A 19,099-nucleotide genomic window follows, 5' to 3' on the forward strand; every position below is an offset into this window, starting at 1 on the left:
ATATAAAATGGCTTTTGAAATTTATATTTGTTTTTAATATTTTATATATTGTTTTTAATATACCTTTTGAAAGATATGCTTTTGAAATTTATATTTGTTTTTAATATTTCAAGCTGTGTATGGTTAAATCCATGGATAAAAAATCTGTGGATACACAGGGCTGACTGTACCAGCAAATATTGTGGCTAAGACAACTTTTCTGCATATTGCAGATGAAAAATAATACTTTCAGCTTGCCTTCTCCACTCCTCTTTTATTTCTGAAGGATTCTGAATCGTGGATATTATAAAGCTTATTTCTGAAAGCTTAGGATGTTGATAACAATTCTAATTTTTCATTCTCACATTTCCACTAGCTCTTCATGACTTGACTTTAACATTGTGAGTGGAGAAATTCTGACTAGTTTATTTTCTCTTTTAGCTCCACTAAAAGACAGGACCCTCCGAAGACCCCCACCACTCCAAAAATGACCACCTTTCCACCATTGCCTGTCACATGTGACACTGTGCGTAACAAGTGTAGAGAAATGTTAACTTCTGCCCTCCAGACAGACAGTAAGTAACAGGAGAGTCGGTGTGTAGCATTTCCCCTTCTATAGCCCTGAATCTTGGCATTATAAAATAACTTATATTTGGTTATGTTCATAATGACCACTGCTAAACTCTGAGGTTCATCTGATCTATAACTCCCACACCCCATTCACATTCTGGAACAGTTCAGATAAAAAAGAGCCATGATAACATTGCTTTGAATGATGGCCTAATCAAGAAGAGTATGAAGATTCACCATCACTCAGTGATACAGCATAGTAAAGCCCCAAAGATTTGATTAAAAGCCATTGTATAACTTGGTACCAGAATAAAACCAGTATTGGTCTCAATTGGGTCTCCTAGGAGAGGATGTTCCCCAGTTCAAAGGCCACAGCAGAGCAGGCACTCACACACATTCTCATGTATTGTATTGCTCCCAGTAGTGGGACACAGAAGGGCCACTCCAGCTGATCTTAATCCTTGAGCAGGCATAAACAGTGGACCCTTGTTATCCTCTGGGGTTTGGGTCCAGGACCCCCCAAAATCCACGGGCACTCATGTCCCATTAAATACAGTGGCACAGTAAAATGGTGTCCCTTATATAAAATGGCAAAATCATGCTTTGCCCTTTTGGAATTAATATGTTTAAAAATACTTTCAAGCCATGAATGCTTGGATCAGTGGATAAAAAAATCCATGGATATGGAGACTGACGGTATACAGAATGCATATCAATATCTTAGGCCATTTAAGGTTTTGCATTTCATCACCATCACTTTGATTTCAGACCAGATAGTGACAATCCATGCAGTTCTTTGAAAACAGGTTTTATGATTAATACAGGATATTCCTGTCAGCATTATGGCTGCTGTGTTTTGCACAGGAAGTAGCTTCAGAATAATCTTCAAGGGCAGCCCCATGTAAAATATACTGCAGTAGTCTAATTGGGAAATTACCATATAATTGGGAAATTAATATGCCATATATGAAGCCGTAACATTGTACTCCATCAGTGCACCTAAGGAAGCAGATTGTAATACGTGAAAGCTCATGCTAAGATTTGTTAGTCTTAAAGGTACCATACAACTCCTGCCCCACCTGCATTTTTATAAAGCATTAATAAGTTAGCAAAAGAGTCTGTCTTTATGGCAGGTGGAAGTGAGAATTTTCTCCAGTTCACCTCTAGCACTCTCACCTTGGATATGACAGCTAAGAGCTAACTCTTTTGAGAGGATAGACAATGTACTAATGTTGCTGGCTGCTGATTGGTTGGCTTCTGGGTACAATTCTTGAAACTTGAACTTTAGGATGGCTGTTTGAAAGAACACATCCTGTCGAAGTCTGCCTGGATCTTAAAATATCTGGGGAACACTCTCCTTTTGCTCTCACTGCTTTCAGAGGCAGTGAAACCTGTCTCAGTTGCTGCAACTAGGGTTGCCAGATTGGATCTGGGATGGGGCTGCTGTAACTTTGATCCTTAACAGATCTTGGAGCAGAACAAGGTACAGTAATCTTCTCTCAAGCAGGACAGAGGTACCTCCTCCAGACTCTGAATTTCAGATGCAACCATCCCCTCCCAACACAGCTATTGTCTTGAGCTGGGTTCTCCTCTGAGGCCTCCCCAACATGCTCTACCAGTGAGGAACAGCTGTGTTGGAAGATGACAGTTACTGCTGAAAGTTGGAGTTTGGAAAGTGAGAGAGGGCAGGTAGTGTAACTTCATTCCACTTGACAGAGCTTTATGGTTCTTTGTCCTGCTCCAAGATCTATTATGGATCAAATAGACACGAATGCATTCAATAATGGAAAACATAGTGTGACTTACGCATCAGTATGAATCGATTCAGCGACCCTGTATCAGTGCGAATTGCAAGCTGGTTTAAACGTAAGTGTGAACATGTCTAAAGTGTGTTTTTATGTTTGAATTCTGTTTGCTTTTATATAAACTTACTGTGTTACGTACTTCAAAACCCATTTTTGGTGAAAGTTAGAGTAAACTATCACAAGAAATTCCCCCCAACATGTCTGAAATATGTGGTCTTCATTACTATGTTTAGCTGAATTCAGTCATCTTTGGTGAAGTGCAGTGAGACCTAAAGCAAAATGAAAAAGGCAGCTGCTTGCTTTGGTATTTGTCTTATGTGCTGTGGGTCCATTTGCTAGCTTGTTTCTTATTTCTTTGCAGATGACTATGTAGCCATTGGTGCTGACTGTGAGCAAATCGCTGCCCAAATAGAAGAATATATCCTTTTATTCAAGTAGAAAGAATCTTAGGGGGATTTGGGGGTGGCTGCTGTTCCAAAAACTTCCTCATTATCCTAAGGCTTTCTCTATACCAGGGGTAGGCAACCTGCGGCCCGTGGGCCGGATGCAGCCCGGCGACGCCTTGGGACCGGCCCCAGCCTGGTCCTGCTGCCAATTGCCGCCGGGGCCTTTGGGGGGCAATTGTCTATAGAAGCCTCAGAAACATGCATTTATATTAACATTTTTTAAAAAATCAGCAAATTTTTTCACGTGTCCTCCATTTTTTTAAAAAAAGTGTCTTCCATTTGAAAATTTTGTCCTACATTTGTCCTGGTTTATTTATTTATTTAATTTTTTAAAAAATTATTTATTTTTTGGCTTCGGCCCCCCAGTTGTCTGAGGGACAGCAACCCGGCCCCCGGCTCAAAAAGGTTGCCTACCCCTGCTCTATACCATGGTGGTAAGATTCCCAGAAAATCCTGGAAAATGTAAGGTTTTGAAGTCATCAACAATTATTCAGTAAGGATTCCTGAATGTTGAAGAACATTCACTATAGCAGAATAGTGCTCTAGACAGGTGCTGAGAGTCAGAGATGACAATAACTTAAGCTAGAGAACCTTAGTTTAGGAGTCAGTAACTAACACTGTTACTCAGCACTGGTCTGAAGCCTTCTCTAGTCAGAAATACTGCTAGAGTGAGGTATATATCCTAGATCTTATCTCTCTTGAAAAGTACTATTTCAAGTTAAGGAGGGCATATTCTGCTCCTGAGGTGCATGTTCTAGTTAAGATGTGATATGTCTCTTCCACTAGGATAGGCATTGTAGCGAAGTTGCGATCCCGAGTTGAGGAACATCCTAGGATGGAGTATGAGTGCAAGGAATAAAGGCTTCACAGTTTCTTGGCATTCTTCCTCCCCATTCAGTTGTGGAGATACTTGTTGGAATGGCTACCTAGATGGCTGCTTCCCAAGATAATCTCCTCACCCTCACAATTCTAGGTTTTCTCTGCTGATATAGAAATGCCCAGGTGGCACTCAATGCTTTTCTAAGATTGACATACTAATTTGTTTGGGGACGGAGCTAAGACAAGCAAAAATCTGTTAGGCTGCTCCTTAATGGCATTTGAACATATATACCAAGATGTCAAAAACACAGACTTGAAGTACAAAAACCGTGTCAGGAGCCGCCTCTCCAATCTGAAAGACTCCAAGAATCCTGACCTCCGAAAGAATGTCTTATGCGGGGTGATCACTGCAGAACAAATTGCAGTGATGACCTCAGAGGTGAGATGGAGGGCTGAACATCTGAGAAGTCCAGTGTTACTAGTGCCAATTTGTTGCTCTGTTTGAAAGCAGAACTTCGAGAAATTTAGCTCTGCTTCCAAAATTCTCAAGGGCTACTATTGATAGGGAAGGATACCCAATTCAGCAGAACAAAGAGCCAAGAAAACTACCTGTGGTCTGCTTGTGGCCTACAGGGACTCATTTTGCCACTGTAGGAGCTAGGATGATGGACTAAATCAATGCTTTTGACCCTTTGATTCTCCAAATGTTTTGGACTTCAGTGCCCAACCAGCATGAGATGATTGGGGTTGGAGTGCAAAACATCTGGAGGCCCTGTGGTTGAGAACCATTAGACTAGATGTTCTGATCCAGAAGTGCTGTTTATATTAGATTAGGATACATACCTGAAACGCCTTTTAACTTTTCTGCATCAAGACTAGCTAGTGCTTTGCTGAGACGATGGAGGTTGCTCATTTGCCTCCAAGTTTCTGTGGGACAAAAATGTGATTGCAGTTAGCTTTGAATACTTTTAGCCTCCAACAGGTGTGCATCAGTCAGACAACTGAAATGATGTCCTTGTACTCTTCCTCTGAAAGGAAATGGCCAGCAACGAGCTGAAGGAGATCCGGAAAGCCATGACCAAAGAGGCTATTCGGGAGCATCAAATGGCTAAAACAGGAGGAACGCAGACTGACCTCTTCACCTGTGGAAAGTGTAAGAAAAAGAACTGTACCTATACCCAGGTGAGGTTCTGAATGTTTATGAAACAACTCAAAAGAACAGCTGGCTTTTTTCTTTAGGCCCCAGAGTGTCCTTTCCTTCCAGCTGAAGGTGTTTAGCTTCCCCATGAGGGTGTTGACATAATCTGGCCTATAAGGATTGGGGCCATATTTCTAACAGACCAAACAGAGAGTTGGGGAAGGAAAAAGAGCTAAAACTGGATCTAGTGAAATCCATGATATGAAAGAGGAAACATGTTTCAGGATGGTCTTTTACTAATTTTCCTTTTGAAGGGAAAGACAGTATGGCCATGCTGTCCATATTGATTTATAGAAATAGGCGAAGCCAAATGATGGGAGACTGAGGACAGATAAAATGAAGCATTGCTTCACATTTCTTAAACTGTGGAATTCGATGCCTCAAGATGACTGACAAATTGGATGGATTTAAAGGGGGATTAGATATATTTATTGAAGATAAGACCATCAGTGAGTACTAATCTGAATGGCTACATTGTCACCTCCATTAATGGAGGCAGTATGCCTCTGTATATCAGTTACTAGGGGGTTGTGAGATGGAAGGTGCAGATGCATGAATGCCGACCTGGCTTGTTTCACAGAAACCTGGCTGGGAGAAGATAGTGCCACCACTTGGAATCAAGCTCTCCCAGCTGGGTATGCTGTCATGGAGCAGGTAAGGGAAAGTGGGCAGGGGGCTGGAGTGGCCCTGGTTTATAGAGACAATCTCACCTTGACCAGAATACCTGTCCAGAAGATGGACCGCTTCAAGTGTATGTACCTACGCCTGAAGACCAGGGACAGTATAGGGATTCTGTTGGTATACCGTCCACCCTGTTACTTAACAGACTCCCTATCCAAGCTGCCACAGCTGGTCTCGGTGTTGTTGTTGGAGTCACCCAGACTCTTAGTCCTGGGCGACTTCAACATCCCACTCGAGACCAGTCTAACAGGTGTGGCTCAGGAGTTCATGGAATCCATGATAACCATGGGCCTTTCCCAATTGGTCATCGGGCCCATGTGCGGGTCATACTCTTGATGCGGTCTTTAGTATGGAGCAGGAATATCCGTGGGCAGAGGTAGTTAATACCTCTGCACTGTCATGGACGGATCATTTCCTGGTCAGGGCAGAACTAAGAGCCACTGTCTGCTCCCTCGGGGTGGAGGATCCATTAGAATGGTCCGCCCTCGAAAGCTAATGGAACCGATAGGATTCCAGAAAGCTCTAGAGGGTTTGATGGTTGATAATGCCAGTGATTCTGTTGAAGCCTTGGTGAATATGTGGAACACCGATCTTACTAAGGCCATCGACACAATCGCTCCTGAGCGTCCTTTCTGACCCTCTTCAAATCGGAAGCCTTGGTATAACAGAGAGCTGAAGAATATGAAGCGGCAGGGACAGTGACTAGAGCGCGATTGGCAGAAATCTGGTCTCTTATCTGACAGAATTCTCCATAAGAAATTCAGTTTTTCTTACGGAGAGGCATTTAAAGCAGTGAAGAGATCCTCCTCGTCTGCTCATATTGCATCTGCAAAGTCTTGTCTGGCAGAGCTGTTTAAGGTGGTGAGGGAACTGACGGTGATGCCCTCAACCCAGAACCCTCTACTTAACCCAACAACGGCCTGCTGCGATGCTTTTAACAACTACTTTGCAGACAAAATCTCTCAAATAAGAGTCCGTTTGGACGTCAATGTTGAAGCAAAATCGACTAATGAGGTGTCCAGTAAACCTGTTTATGAGATTGAACTGGATCAGTTTGAGCTAGTGAGTACTGATGATGTGGACAAGACCCTTGGAAAGGTAAAAAAGACAACATGCCTTCTTGATCCCTGCCCATCGTGGCTGGCCGTCCAGGGGGGGTGAGGCACTGATGGCACTTCTTAGATTTATCATCAATGCTTCCCTTGGGGAGGGCCATACACCATCCTCCTTGAAAGAAGCGATCATTAGACCGCTCTTGAAAAAACCCTCCCTGGACCCCCTGGACACGAAAAATTATAGGCCTGTTTCTCATCTGCCATTTTTGAGCAAGGTGATCGAGAGGGCAGTTGCTCTTCAGCTCCAAGTGGTCTTGGATGAAGCCGATTTTCTTGATCCATTTCAAATGGGCTTCAGGACCGGGTATGGGGTGGAGATTGCCATGGTCGCTTTAACTGATGACCTGCATCTAGCCACTGACAGAGGGAATGTGACCCTGTTGGTGTTGCTAGACCTCTCAGCAGCATTTGACACAGTAGACCACGACATCCTTCTGGAACGCCTGAGAGAGTTAGGAATCGGAGGCACTGCATTGCAATGGTTCCATTCCTTCCTCTTGGGCAGGTTCCAGAGGGTGATGCTCGGGGACAGTCGCTCTTCAAAAACAGAGCTTAATTGTGGTGTCCCTCAAGGCGCCATCCTGTCCCCGATGCTATTTAACATCTATATGAAGCCGCTGGGAGAAATCATCCGAGGATATAGGGCCAGGTGTTATCAATATGCTGATGACACCCAAATATATTTCTCCATGTCCCGGTCATCAGCAGCAACGACAGATGGCATCTCTGCCCTCAACCAGTGTCTTCAGGCAGTAATGGATTGGATGAGGGAAAACAAGCTCAAGTTGAATCCAGACAAAATGGAAGTACTTACGGTGGGGCCCCCCAAAACAGGTATTGGGCTGCAACCTCCAGTCCTAGAGGGTCTCATGCTCTCCTTGAAGGACTGTGTTCGCAGTCTGGGGGTGCTTCTTGGTCCGTCGCTTCAGATGAGGAATCAGGTGAATGCGACGGTCAAGAGTGCCTGTTATCAGCTTCGGCTGATACGCCAGCTGTGCCCTTTCCTGGAATGGGGAAACTGTAGTACATGTGCTGGTAACCTCAAGACTTGATTTTTGCAATGCGCTCTACATGGGGCTACCCTTGTGCCTAGTCCGGAAACTCCAGTTGGTACAGAATATGGCAGCCAGGTTGGTCACAGGAACAGCAAGGAGTGACCATATAACACCAATATTGAAGTCATTCCACTGGCTGCCTATTAGTTTTTGGGCACAGTACAAGGTATTGGTTATCACCTTTAAAGCTTGGGCCCAACCTATGTAAGGGATCGCCTGCTTCCATACAATCCGCCCCGTACATTCAGGTCCTCTGGGAGGAATTTATTATAGCCCTTAAAGACCAGGTTGACGGTGACCTCCCAGAGGACATTTTCTGCAGCCTCTCCCAACTTATGGAATGGCCTGCCGGACAAGATCCGTCAAATTACCAATCTAGAGAGCTTTAAAAAAGCCATTAAGATGGATCTCTTCCAGCAGGTTTTCCCAGAATAAAATACTTGGCCACGAATAAGACTTCCCATCTATTGAACTCTGCCATGATGATTATCATTTGAATTAGTCGGATTTTAATATGCAAATTTAATCTTATACTGTTTAATCTTGTTTTAAGGGGGGCATTATGTATATATGGATGCATTTTAACTTGTTGTACGCCGCTTTGGTTGCCTGGTAAAAAGCGGGATAGAAACAAATTTTTTATTATTATTTATTATGGATGCATTTGAGGGTAGTGTCTGTCAGTCTTCTTCAGATAGAAAATCCTAGCCCAGGAGAAGCTACATGGAAGGCTGACTACAATGATCCATGGACTGAGATGCTTTTTTTTTCAGTTTGGGAAGAGAAGACTAAGTGAGGGGCAGTGTAAATAGAGTTTTATGACATTGTGAAATAATTTCTTGCTTTTTGGTTCTTGAATTCCAAAACTTGGAGTAGCACCTAAATCTGATTTTTGGTAGGTTTGGGATAGACCCTCTCCCAAGAATTTCTGCACACAAGAAATGACCTATGTGTGCAATTCACTGCCCCCAGAAATCAGGAAAGATTGTCATTTGCTTAGATAGCTTTGAAAAGGATTTAATTCAAGGAGGTAAAGGCTAGTGACTGTGAGCCTTACAAACCATATGAAACCTTCATATTGAGAGGCAGCCTTCCTCTTCCCTTAGGATCTGCTTCTGATTTCCCAAACTGGCTTTGGTTAGGAAAAATAGGCTGGATAATAGATGGGCCTTTGTCTTGATCTGACAGGGCCCTCTTCATGTTTGTTGAAAGAGATACCTTTTTAGGTTACAGTTGTGAGGCACCTGGCCTTCAAGAGAATAGCTGTCTGGTTTGAGTTGGTGTGCTTGTTTTGTAGTGCTACGAATTTGCATTTGATCAGGCTAATATCCACAAGCTCTGGCAGACTGTGCAGTGCTGCAGGAAGTGGAGTGCAAAGCTCCCCTTCACTTCTGTGGATCTTGTGCAGGAGCACATCCTGATGGATTGAGCTCCAAGAAGGGTCACTTCAGCCCAAAGTTCACTTGGAGCTACTGTTGGTTGGAGGGCTAGTTTTGGATTCCCAAGTGAGCAACGGGCAAATGATCAAGTATGTGTGCGAGATAGAAGGTGATGAGGAACGATGGCTGCTGGGCAACTCTGAAGATCATTAAGATGCCTGTGCTCAGCCTCAAATGTTATTTTCTCCCACTTGGACAGGTACAAACCCGCAGTTCCGATGAGCCAATGACCACTTTTGTTGTGTGTAATGAATGTGGGAACCGCTGGAAGGTAAGCATTATTGATGAATTTATTTTAAATCTAAGGGATAATGTATACAGTGGACCCTTGTTATACGCTGGGGTTTGGTTCCAAGATCCCCCGTGTATAACAAAATCCGTGTATGCTCAAGTCCCATTAAATATAATGACATAGCAAAATGGTGTCCCTAATAAAAATGGAAAATCAAGGTAAATTTATACTTTTTGGGAACATTTTCAAACCGTGTATGCTTGAATCCGTGTATAAAAAATCCATGTATAAGAAGGGCCGACTGTATTCTGCGTATTGTTCTGTCATCACCCACCCAGTTGTGGCTTTGTGGTTGACTAGAGGACTGGGTGGGTGGCAGTTTAATTCTTCTCCTGCTAGTCAAGTTGTTTATTCCTCTTCCTTTCCCATGGTTTCCCATCCACAAGGAACAAAGCAGATTGCAAAGGGCAGGTTTAAGCATACAAAACAACACAAAGTAGAAGGGTAAGCTGTACCTCCAGACCTCCATTTCTGTATTCATATAGCAGTCTCTTTAACAATTTGCAGAAATCTTAAGGAGGATTCATGAGACTACCTCTAAAGTAGAGGTTGCAGACTGTCAAGGGTTGAAGGAAGACATTGGCCACTTGCAGCACAGGAACTAAACTAAAAGAGCCTGGGTGGTGTGTGTGTGGTGTGTGTGAGGTATTTTAAATATATTTTTCATTTCCCCCCAATTTGAGGATCTCAGGAAAATCCTTGGGGGTTGTACAGTTCTCACCTTTGCTATAAAGGGTAGCTTAGTGTAGAAGCAGGGCATCTGAAACTGCAGGTCAGATTGACAGAGTGTGTTGATATGTTTGCTAAGAAGAAAGGCTGGGATCCAAATAACATCAGTATAAGTAACCAGAGTTTGCAGCCGCTTTAGGATATATTTGTCTCCTCTCCCTAGTTTTTAAATTGCATAAAAGCTATATTGCAAATTGGTTTTAAAGCCCACCAGAACAGAAATCTTGGGGGGGAAATCATATGTCTCTTCTTTTGCTTTCTTAATCCTCCCAACCTTTTGCAGTTCTGCTGAGACACCTGTGACAGGAGCAGCAACAGCCAATCGTGGGCCAGATCTCCACATTACATTCCCACTAAGACCGCCAGCAAATTTTGTACTGTTGTTTGTCACCGATTTTGCTTTGTGCTCTGTACATCGTCCAGGTGAGGAGGGCCCAGCTATCTGCACACCTAGGAATGGAGGAGCAGGAGCTGGGAATGGAAGTTGGGAGGGTACCAGATGGAGAATTTGTGTGGACTGACCACCTCTAGAGTTTCTCATCCTAATCAGTATTGTGAGGACTTGGAAAAGTATTAAACATTTTTGGTTTATTCATTTTTAAAAAAACTCATTGGCCAGGCATGTAGTCTTGACTCTCATAATGTGCAATGGCTTCTTGTTGCTTTCCTTGTTTCCAATTGCCTTTTTCAGAAGCTCTAAAGAACATTCGTCCCACTCTCTAGAACAAAGAGAGAACAAGGCCCCCGTTTTTGGTACTTAGGGTGTCATTTTAACTGCCACTGCGTGAAGCTTAGGCATATCTTACAAATTTCAACTCATTCTACCTTTACTTGGAAATCAGGTTGTTCTCAATCAAGGCTCTTTGGAATTTTTTCAAACTACAATTCAGAAGAGGTTTTTTGGGAGGGGGATGTGAGACCAGTTCCAAACCAGTTTAAATACGTTGTGTACTATAGATGTTCCCCTAGAACCAAGCTATAAGATAAAACAGAGAAAGAAATGTGTCCACAGAGAAACAAAGGTGTCTTTGTTGAGGGATACATAGGAACAAACTACACTGAGAACAAACTTCATGAAGACTTTCTCCATTAGTTGGTTCACATTGGCCAGTACTTGGTGGTGTGTTACAAAAGGGGCAGGCCTCATTCTCTTGCTTTCTATTCTAGTTTCATGGTTGTAAACTTGAAGCCATGTGTTGAACCATTCAGATTTTCTCTGTGTACACCAGTTGTGGCTCCTGTGCCTTTCAAATTATTCTGCAAACTGTCATTTGCTGAAAGTGCTAAGAATTCTGTTTGAGATTCCTGGCCTCCCCAAGAGGGTAGGGTGCCATTCCTTGTTTATACTCACTAGAAATGCTTCTGCCTTTGTATTCATACAGCAACCTCTGAGAAAGGGCTAGGCTCCATCATTCATTTGGGTTGGATGTGTAGAGAAAAAGAGAATGTCAGCCATAGAACTGAGCGAGTGACCAGCTTTTGAGGAGGGGTGTCATCAGCACACAAGTATTGGAGGCTGGCAAAAGAGGTGTCCTGTAATGCTGAGGGAAAGACAAGAAGAGATCTGAGAGAGGGAGAAACAGAACAAAGCTACTAAGGGAGGAAGTAAAGAGGTGGCAGTTTTGCTTTGTTGGTAAGTTTAAAGCCTGGAACGTGCTGCCATCACCTACTTAGCTGAAGTAGCCAAGGGGCAAGGAAAGCAATAGGAGCAAAGTACTGCCCCTTGTAACAGGAAAGAATGCAGCTTTGTAGCAGGAGAGTGCCTTTGCAAAAATCAAACAAACTCAGAATGATTTGGATTGCATCTCTCTCTCTGTGCTGCTTTTAGCATTCTGTGCCTGGATTTTTTGTTTGGTTTGTTTTTTTGGTTTTGTCTCATGTACAGTTGCAAATGAACAAACTAATAAAATTTGTAAATGAACAACCACTGTTCCTGTGAATAAAGGAGCACATCAATTTGAAAACTTCAGAGTTTATAGGCAGTCATGTTTGCAGGTGAATGTTGAGTCTGCATAAGTAGCACATTTCACATGGCTTTTATCTGAATTGGGCAAAGCTTAGGTTTGGTGGAAACTTGTCTTCTCTTTGAGTGAATCATAATCGGTTATTTTTGGGGCCAAGAAATTTGCTTTTAATTTTTTTTAAAAAAGTCATTGGTAGCCTTAAAGGCAAAAAGGAAAGCCACCTGTACAACCTGTCATTCTTTCTCTTCCAGTCTTTTTAGTGTCTAAAAATCTGTGTGTGTGTGTCTCTGTGTGTGGTGGGAGGGGATAATTTCCTGGCTGCTATAAAACAAGCTGTAGGCTTGGCCCTCTTTGTCATTGTCCTATCATGCACCAGAAGCCCTGCAACAGAATTGGGCATACAGCATGTCATGCTATTCTCTGTGTGTTTTACCAGCCAGGTGTAATTCTTGCGGGATTGGTGTTATAGCCTTTTCCAACTCTGCTGGCATAATTGGAAAACCCTGGACTGAGGATTTGTCAAGTTTGGTTTGTACTTTGACTGTAACATTTCCTAACCAGTCTTGTATCATGAAACTGTTGTTGCTATTTGTCTTCAAGTCGACTTTGACGTATGGCAACTCTATGCCATAGAGACTCCCAGGATCCCTGGTAATCAACTGCCTTGCTCAGGTCTTGCAAACCCATGGCTGTGGCTTCCTTGATTGAATTGACCCAGTTGTGGCGTGGTCTCCCTCTTTTCCACTTTGCCAGGCATTGTTATCTTTTCTATTGAGTCACATCATCTCATGATATGTCCAAAGTAAAACGGCCACAGTTTAGTCATCTTGGCATCTAATGATAGTTCAAGTTTTATTAGCTCTAAGACCTATTCATTTATTCCCACTGCTTTTCTTTTTTAAAATACTTTTGATTAAAAGCAACAGCAGTGAAAGCTCTCATTTCTTTGCTGGGAAAATAAGAATTACCAAAAAATAAAAATAAACAAGGCACTTTGGCTGAAGAGATGACGGGTCAGATATATGGAGAGAAAAGGGCTTGACCTCATGATCTGAAAATGCAACACACTACTTTTGGCCTCTGCTGTGTATTTTTGACTGGATTCCACAGCTAGTTTGTACCTGTGCCAATTGGAGAACATACTAAATATGGCAAGCATAACAGACAAGTCTGCCCGCCCACTCCCAAACTTGCATCTTTTATGTTTTACAAAAATAAACATCATTGCCTTGCTGAGTATTTCTATTCTTGTCTGAGCTGCTCAGCATGGAGAGAGAACTCTGGTGCATTGAGCAAATTACTCTTTCCTGTTACCATGGCATTCTTTTATTCAAAGGTGACCACTGGTAGAAACTATTGGTCAAGGGAGCGTACCTCAACAATGTCAGTATGGATCACAGCACAAGGTCCATGGTAAAATACAATTCCTGGTTTGTTTTTAAACTGAAGGATTGGCAAGATTTTTCAAATAATTTAATTGTTAATGTAGTTTAAGAAAATATTCGTGGAGGGTAGCTGTTCTAATAAAAATGCAGATATGAAGGAACTATTTTAAGTCACAACCCTCCCTTATATAACTAGATCATGAATATCATGTACTGTATTTCCACTCCACTGTGAAACAAGATTCTCCATGCATTGAGTTCTGCATGCAGTCCAAAGAAACCCATCTGTGGGTGCATCTACAGTGGAGAAATAAGGCAACTAGAAACCATTGTAAGTGCTGGTGCTCCATCCTATGGAATCCTGGGATTTGTAGTTTTGCAAGGTGTTTAGCCTTCTCTGTCAAAAGAGTGCTGGTGCCCCTCAAGACTACAAATTCCAGGATTCTAGGATGGAGCCAGGGTGGTTAAAGTGATGTCAAATTGCATTATTTCTACAGTGTAAATGCCCCTATAGTGAGAAGTACAGTGCGCCCATGTTATACATGGCTTTGAGCTTATGTGCAAAGCCGTGCGGGGCGCGAGGGGTGGCATGTCCCATTTGGATGAATGGGGTGCGTGCCCGTAGCACGTGCGCACCACCGCGCCACCGCATGCACAAGCCCCATTCACTTGAATGGGACTTGAGCATGCACAGTATTTGCCTTATGCAGGGGGAAGTGATCCGGAATAGATCCCCCGCGTAAGCCAAGGGTGTACTGTAATACAAAAGAAACAGATGTGTTGGAGCAATAGCCCAGTATTGTCTTTTCAAATGTGAAGAAAGGGAACCGTGGGAGATTCTCTTTCAACACTGAAGATGGAGTTCTGAACTCTAAATCCCAGAATCCAAAGGGAGAAGCGGGAGATATAAATAAAAATTTATTATTGTTATTATTGTTATTATTATATCCATGCTAAATATTGACCTTGCTGGCTGAGAAACCCTGAGATGTGTATTCTCAAAAGGAACTTTTCTAAGCTCTGGTTTAGCTATCATGAGTAAAAACTGTGAAAGCTATGTCTTCCAATAGTTTCTTTAATCCTTTTAGAAATAAACCTGTCTAAGCCAGTGGCTACTACATTTTCTGACAATGAATTCCATAAATTGTGTTTTACCTAAATCCCATTTGTTTGTCTCCCCTGTTGGGTCATTTCACTGAGAGAGTTGAAATAGAGTCAGAACCCTGAATGCAACTATTCAGCGACTTGTGTGCAGGGACAAAGAGAAGTACTACAATAATGCAGAGAAATAGAAATGACAACAAAGGAAGAACAAGAGACTACTTCCACAAGAACTGGAAAATCAAAGGGAAATTTAAACCAGCAGAGAAACACATCACACATGACCAAATAGAAATAAAAAGACAATGGAAACAATACATGAAAGAACTATATAAAAAAGATGAAAGGATTATATTGATTCAAGGAAGAACCATATGAAGATAAACGTTCAGTTATAGGAAGTCAAGTGGAAACTACAGTCAGAGCACTTGGGAGAAATAAATCATCAGGAAGAGATGCACACCAATAGAGCTGCTTCAGACTACAGAGGCAGAATATGCTCTAGATCTAACTAAAATCAACAAATATGGAAAACAAAAGGATGGTCCATAGATTGGAAGCATGCAATATTTTATGAATTCCAATCCCTAACAGAGGGACACCAGGTATTCCATCAATCACAGGACCATTGCATTCCAAATTCTACAACAGACTTTTGCTAGATGTACAGCAAGAAATGCCAGATGTCTAAGCTGGATTCAAGAAAGAAAGAGACATATTGCAAACATAAGTTGGATAATGGAGTGTATCAAAATATTTCAGAAGTAAATCAGTCAGGGCCTTACCTATTATAATAAAAAACTACAGATCATCCTTAAAGAAATGAGTGTGTCACAACATTTGATTCTTGACTTGGATCCTATTTTGAGAGACAGGCAGGATATAAGTGCAATACGTAAATCAGGGGTAGGCAACCTGCGGCCCGCAGGCCGGATGCGGCCCGGTGAGGCCTTGGGACCAGCTCCAGCCCGGTCCTGCCGCCGATTGCCGCCGGGGCCTTTGGTGTCTCACGCAAGGGGCATGATGGGGCAATTGTCTATAGAAGCCTCAGAAACATGCATTTATCTTAACATTTTTTTTAAAATCAGCAAATTTTTTCGCATGACCTGCCATTTTTTATTTAAAAAGTGCCCTCCATTTGAAAATTTTGTCCTACAGTTGTCCCGGTTTATTTATTTATTTAAAAATTATTTAATTATTTATTTTTTGGCTTCAGCCCCCCAGTTGTCTGAGGGACAGCAACCTGGCCCCCGGCTCAAAAGGGTTGCCTACCCCTGACGTAAATAAATAATCCTGAAGTGTAAACTGTACTTGGGATAAGAGGGTATAGTCAGGACAGAATACAGAGAATGGAATGGTTTTCAGTTGGCAAGGTCAGGCAAAGCTGCATTTATCACCCTGTCTGTTCAACCTGTATGCTTTACATATATGTAAAGCAGGATAAGACTCAGAGGATGGAGGTGTAAAAAGTGGAGGAAGGAACATCAACGATTTAAGATATGCAGATGACACCATTCTATTGGCAAAAAATAACAGACTTAGAACAGTTACTGAAGAAAGGCAAGGAAGAAAGTGCAAAGAAAGGTTTATAGCTGAATAATAAGAAAACAAAAAATAATTACCACAGATGATTTATGTAATTTTAAAGTAGATGGTGAAGACATAGAAATTGTTTAGGATTTTCTGTACATTGGCTCAGTCATTAATCAGAATGGAGATTGCAGACAAGAAATCAGATGAAGACTAGGATTTGGAAGGGAGCTATAAAGGAACTAGGCAAGATCGTGAACTGTAAATATATAATCATTTACATTTAGGATTGTCCATGCCATCATATTTCCAATTTCTGCAAGTGGTTGTGAAAGCTGCGCAGTGGAGAAAGCGGACAAAAAGAAAACCAGTTCATTAGAAATGTGGTGCTGGAGAAGGATTGTAGATACCATGGACTGCTAGAAAGACAAATCAATGGGTACTAGACAAATCAAGCTCTGAAACCATTACACAACACTGACTACCCATACTAAATGATCTGTATTTTTATGTTCCATCTTTCTGGACATTGAATATACACTTTGTGGCATGGACTTCAAAGGAATTTGCTTATATGGGAAATGGGCCTGATCACAGGAAACCTTTTTTCCAGCTCTACGATTCTATGATTAATGCCCCAGAACATAGTTATACTGCTGCTTTGTGAATATTTTGCTGAATATTAAATGAAAGTGTTTGTAAGGTCACATTCTACACTGAGGTGGGTTACAAACTGCCGCTTTGCAGCGGTCTCCCGGCGCTGCTCTTTGCTGCGCGAGGGAGCCACTGCTTGCAAACCGCGCAACTCCCTCGCGGAGCAAAAAAGGAGCTCCAAAATGGAGCTCCTCGTGGCACGGCTATTACGCACGTCATAGCTGCCGCGACACGTGCGGAAGCACAGCGTCCGCTACGTAAAAATGGCGGCGGCTGTCTGGAACGGCCGCCGTCATTTTTTACACACAGAGCGCGTATTAGGGTTAGGGAGGTGGGGAAGCACCGCACCTCCCTAACCCTAGTACGCGCAGAGCGCATACTTTAATGGCGGTATGTAACCCGCCTGAAGCAAGAAGTTGCTTCCTGTGGTTGTGCTAACTAGATGAGCAGTTACTTTCCCTTTTTGCATTCATTAGGTAGAGGCTTCATTATAGTTGATCTCTTTCGAACCAAATTCTCTGGTACTGTACTGGGCTGATCTCAGCATGTTAAATGCCAGTATTTGCATCCTTGGTTACTGTTGTACACTGTGGACTTGACTCACCTTACATCCCTCTTCAGTTTACTACTCAGCATGTATCACAGATACCAGGTTTGTCCCTTGACCAGGACAAAGGCCAAGATCCATGCAATGTCAGGTGAACAATGAGATATGTTGTGTCTTGTTGCACCTTTGGCGGCTGTTTTACTGTACTTGTCTTGCTATAGCCTTAGAAGCAGTGTTTTCTGTCTACAAAATGGAAATAAGATTGATGAGATACAGACATTTTGCAAATATGCTTTGCAAATACAAACTAAAACTTACTGCACAGACATGCTTTTGTTCAATATTTTAGCCCAGGGGTCGGCAACCTACGGCCCATGGGCCGCATCCAGCCCGCCGAGGCCTTGGCACCGGCCCCAGCCCGGTCCTGCCACCGATTGCCACTGATTGGCGGGCCGCCCCCCTGGCCTCCCTGGCGGCCTTTCCTCCGCCAGACCTCTCTCCGGAAGGAGGTCTGGCGGAGGAAGGGCCCCTGAGGGAGCCCAGGGCCTGGTGGGCTGCCATCCTGGGTTCCCTGGGAGCCTTTCCTCCACCAGACTTCTCTCTCCGGAGGGAGGTCTGGCGGAGGAAGTGCCCCTGAGGGAGTCCAGGGCCTGGTGGGCCGCCGTCCTGGGAGGCCTTTCCTCCGCCAGACTTCTCTCTCTGGAGGGAGGTCATTTAAAAAAAAAAAAATAATTATTTATTTTTTGGCTTTGGCCCCCCCATTTGTCTGGGGGCCAGCAACCTGGCATCTGGCTCAAAAAGGTTGCCCTGTTTTAGCCAGTTAGCCACACCTTCCTCCAGAAAATGCCATTGGATTTCCCCCCCTCCTCTTTCACTCCTTTTCCAAGTCATTATACTGTGCCCAGTGAGGATGCTCAGTTCTTATTGAGCTATTTGAGTCTCCCCGGGTGTAGTTATGGGGGTACGACCAAAATGAAGGTACCGCTCTCTCCAAATAAGAATTCTGCTCCCTCTGCCCATGTAGAATGCACAGGCATAGCTGTGTTAGTCTGGAATATCAGTATGTAAAAGGATCTTGTAACACTTGAAACTAAATGAAAGAAATCGTAGCCTACTTCCTCAGATGCATGAAGTGAAGTGTTGTGCAGGAAGGACCTTTATAATCAGATTATATGGATAACCATACAAATGCATGTGCTAGTCTTGTAGTCACTTAAAACTTCAATCAAGCATTTAGAAAAGTTAAGGAGCTAAAGAAAAGCACAGTAACAAAGAGAATGTGAAGACAGCCAACAGAAAAGTGCTACATGTGAATGTTTTTCAGTGTCTTACCCTGCCATGCTAGTTATTCGAGGACTGAAGGAAAATTCTGTGAAGAAGGCAGGATTCTTATTTGGGGGACCAAAACCCTATTTTCCCCTGTGGGTATACCTCAGTCTCCTCTCCACCCAATTCCTCCCTTTTTTTGTATTTTTGCAAACCAGATTTCCTCCTTGTGCAGGAATACGTGTGTATACATGTGGATGCCCATATCAGAAAAAAGAACTTGCCAAGTTACATTATTCACGTTTTTCTGATGGATGGTCTCTTTGGTCTCCATATTAGATGGCACATGGCTGAGTCTAGAGATATAATAGCCAGAGGGACATTCACAACCAACTTGTCCTAAAATAATGCTCCTAAGATTATCTGATATGGGAGGATTGGTAAATATATTATCTCCTAACATGCCAGGGACTGGCACCAATCCAGGGATCCCTCTACACACACTTTGTTTTAGGACAGTGATG

At 42.9% G+C, this 19,099-nt stretch overlaps 1 protein-coding gene across 2 annotated transcripts in view; it reads left to right on the plus strand.

Annotated features, from left to right (window-relative positions):
• Nucleotides 1-12,052, plus strand: part of TCEA2 (transcription elongation factor A2) — a 34,148-nt gene extending 22,096 nt beyond the window's left edge. For both annotated transcript variants that reach the window (XM_042464146.1, XM_042464147.1), the window contains exons 5-10: nt 421-554; nt 2,716-2,772; nt 3,904-4,058; nt 4,655-4,801; nt 9,307-9,378; nt 10,412-12,052. In XM_042464146.1, coding sequence (XP_042320080.1) covers nt 421-554; nt 2,716-2,772; nt 3,904-4,058; nt 4,655-4,801; nt 9,307-9,378; nt 10,412-10,420 — 574 coding nt within the window. In that variant the 3' untranslated portion in view covers nt 10,421-12,052. The remainder of the gene's footprint in view (nt 1-420; nt 555-2,715; nt 2,773-3,903; nt 4,059-4,654; nt 4,802-9,306; nt 9,379-10,411) is intronic.
• The last annotated feature ends 7,047 nt before the right edge of the window (nt 12,053-19,099 follow it).

This window comes from Sceloporus undulatus, chromosome 4 (genome assembly GCF_019175285.1).
Source record: "Sceloporus undulatus isolate JIND9_A2432 ecotype Alabama chromosome 4, SceUnd_v1.1, whole genome shotgun sequence".
Lineage (NCBI taxonomy): Eukaryota > Metazoa > Chordata > Lepidosauria > Squamata > Phrynosomatidae > Sceloporus > Sceloporus undulatus.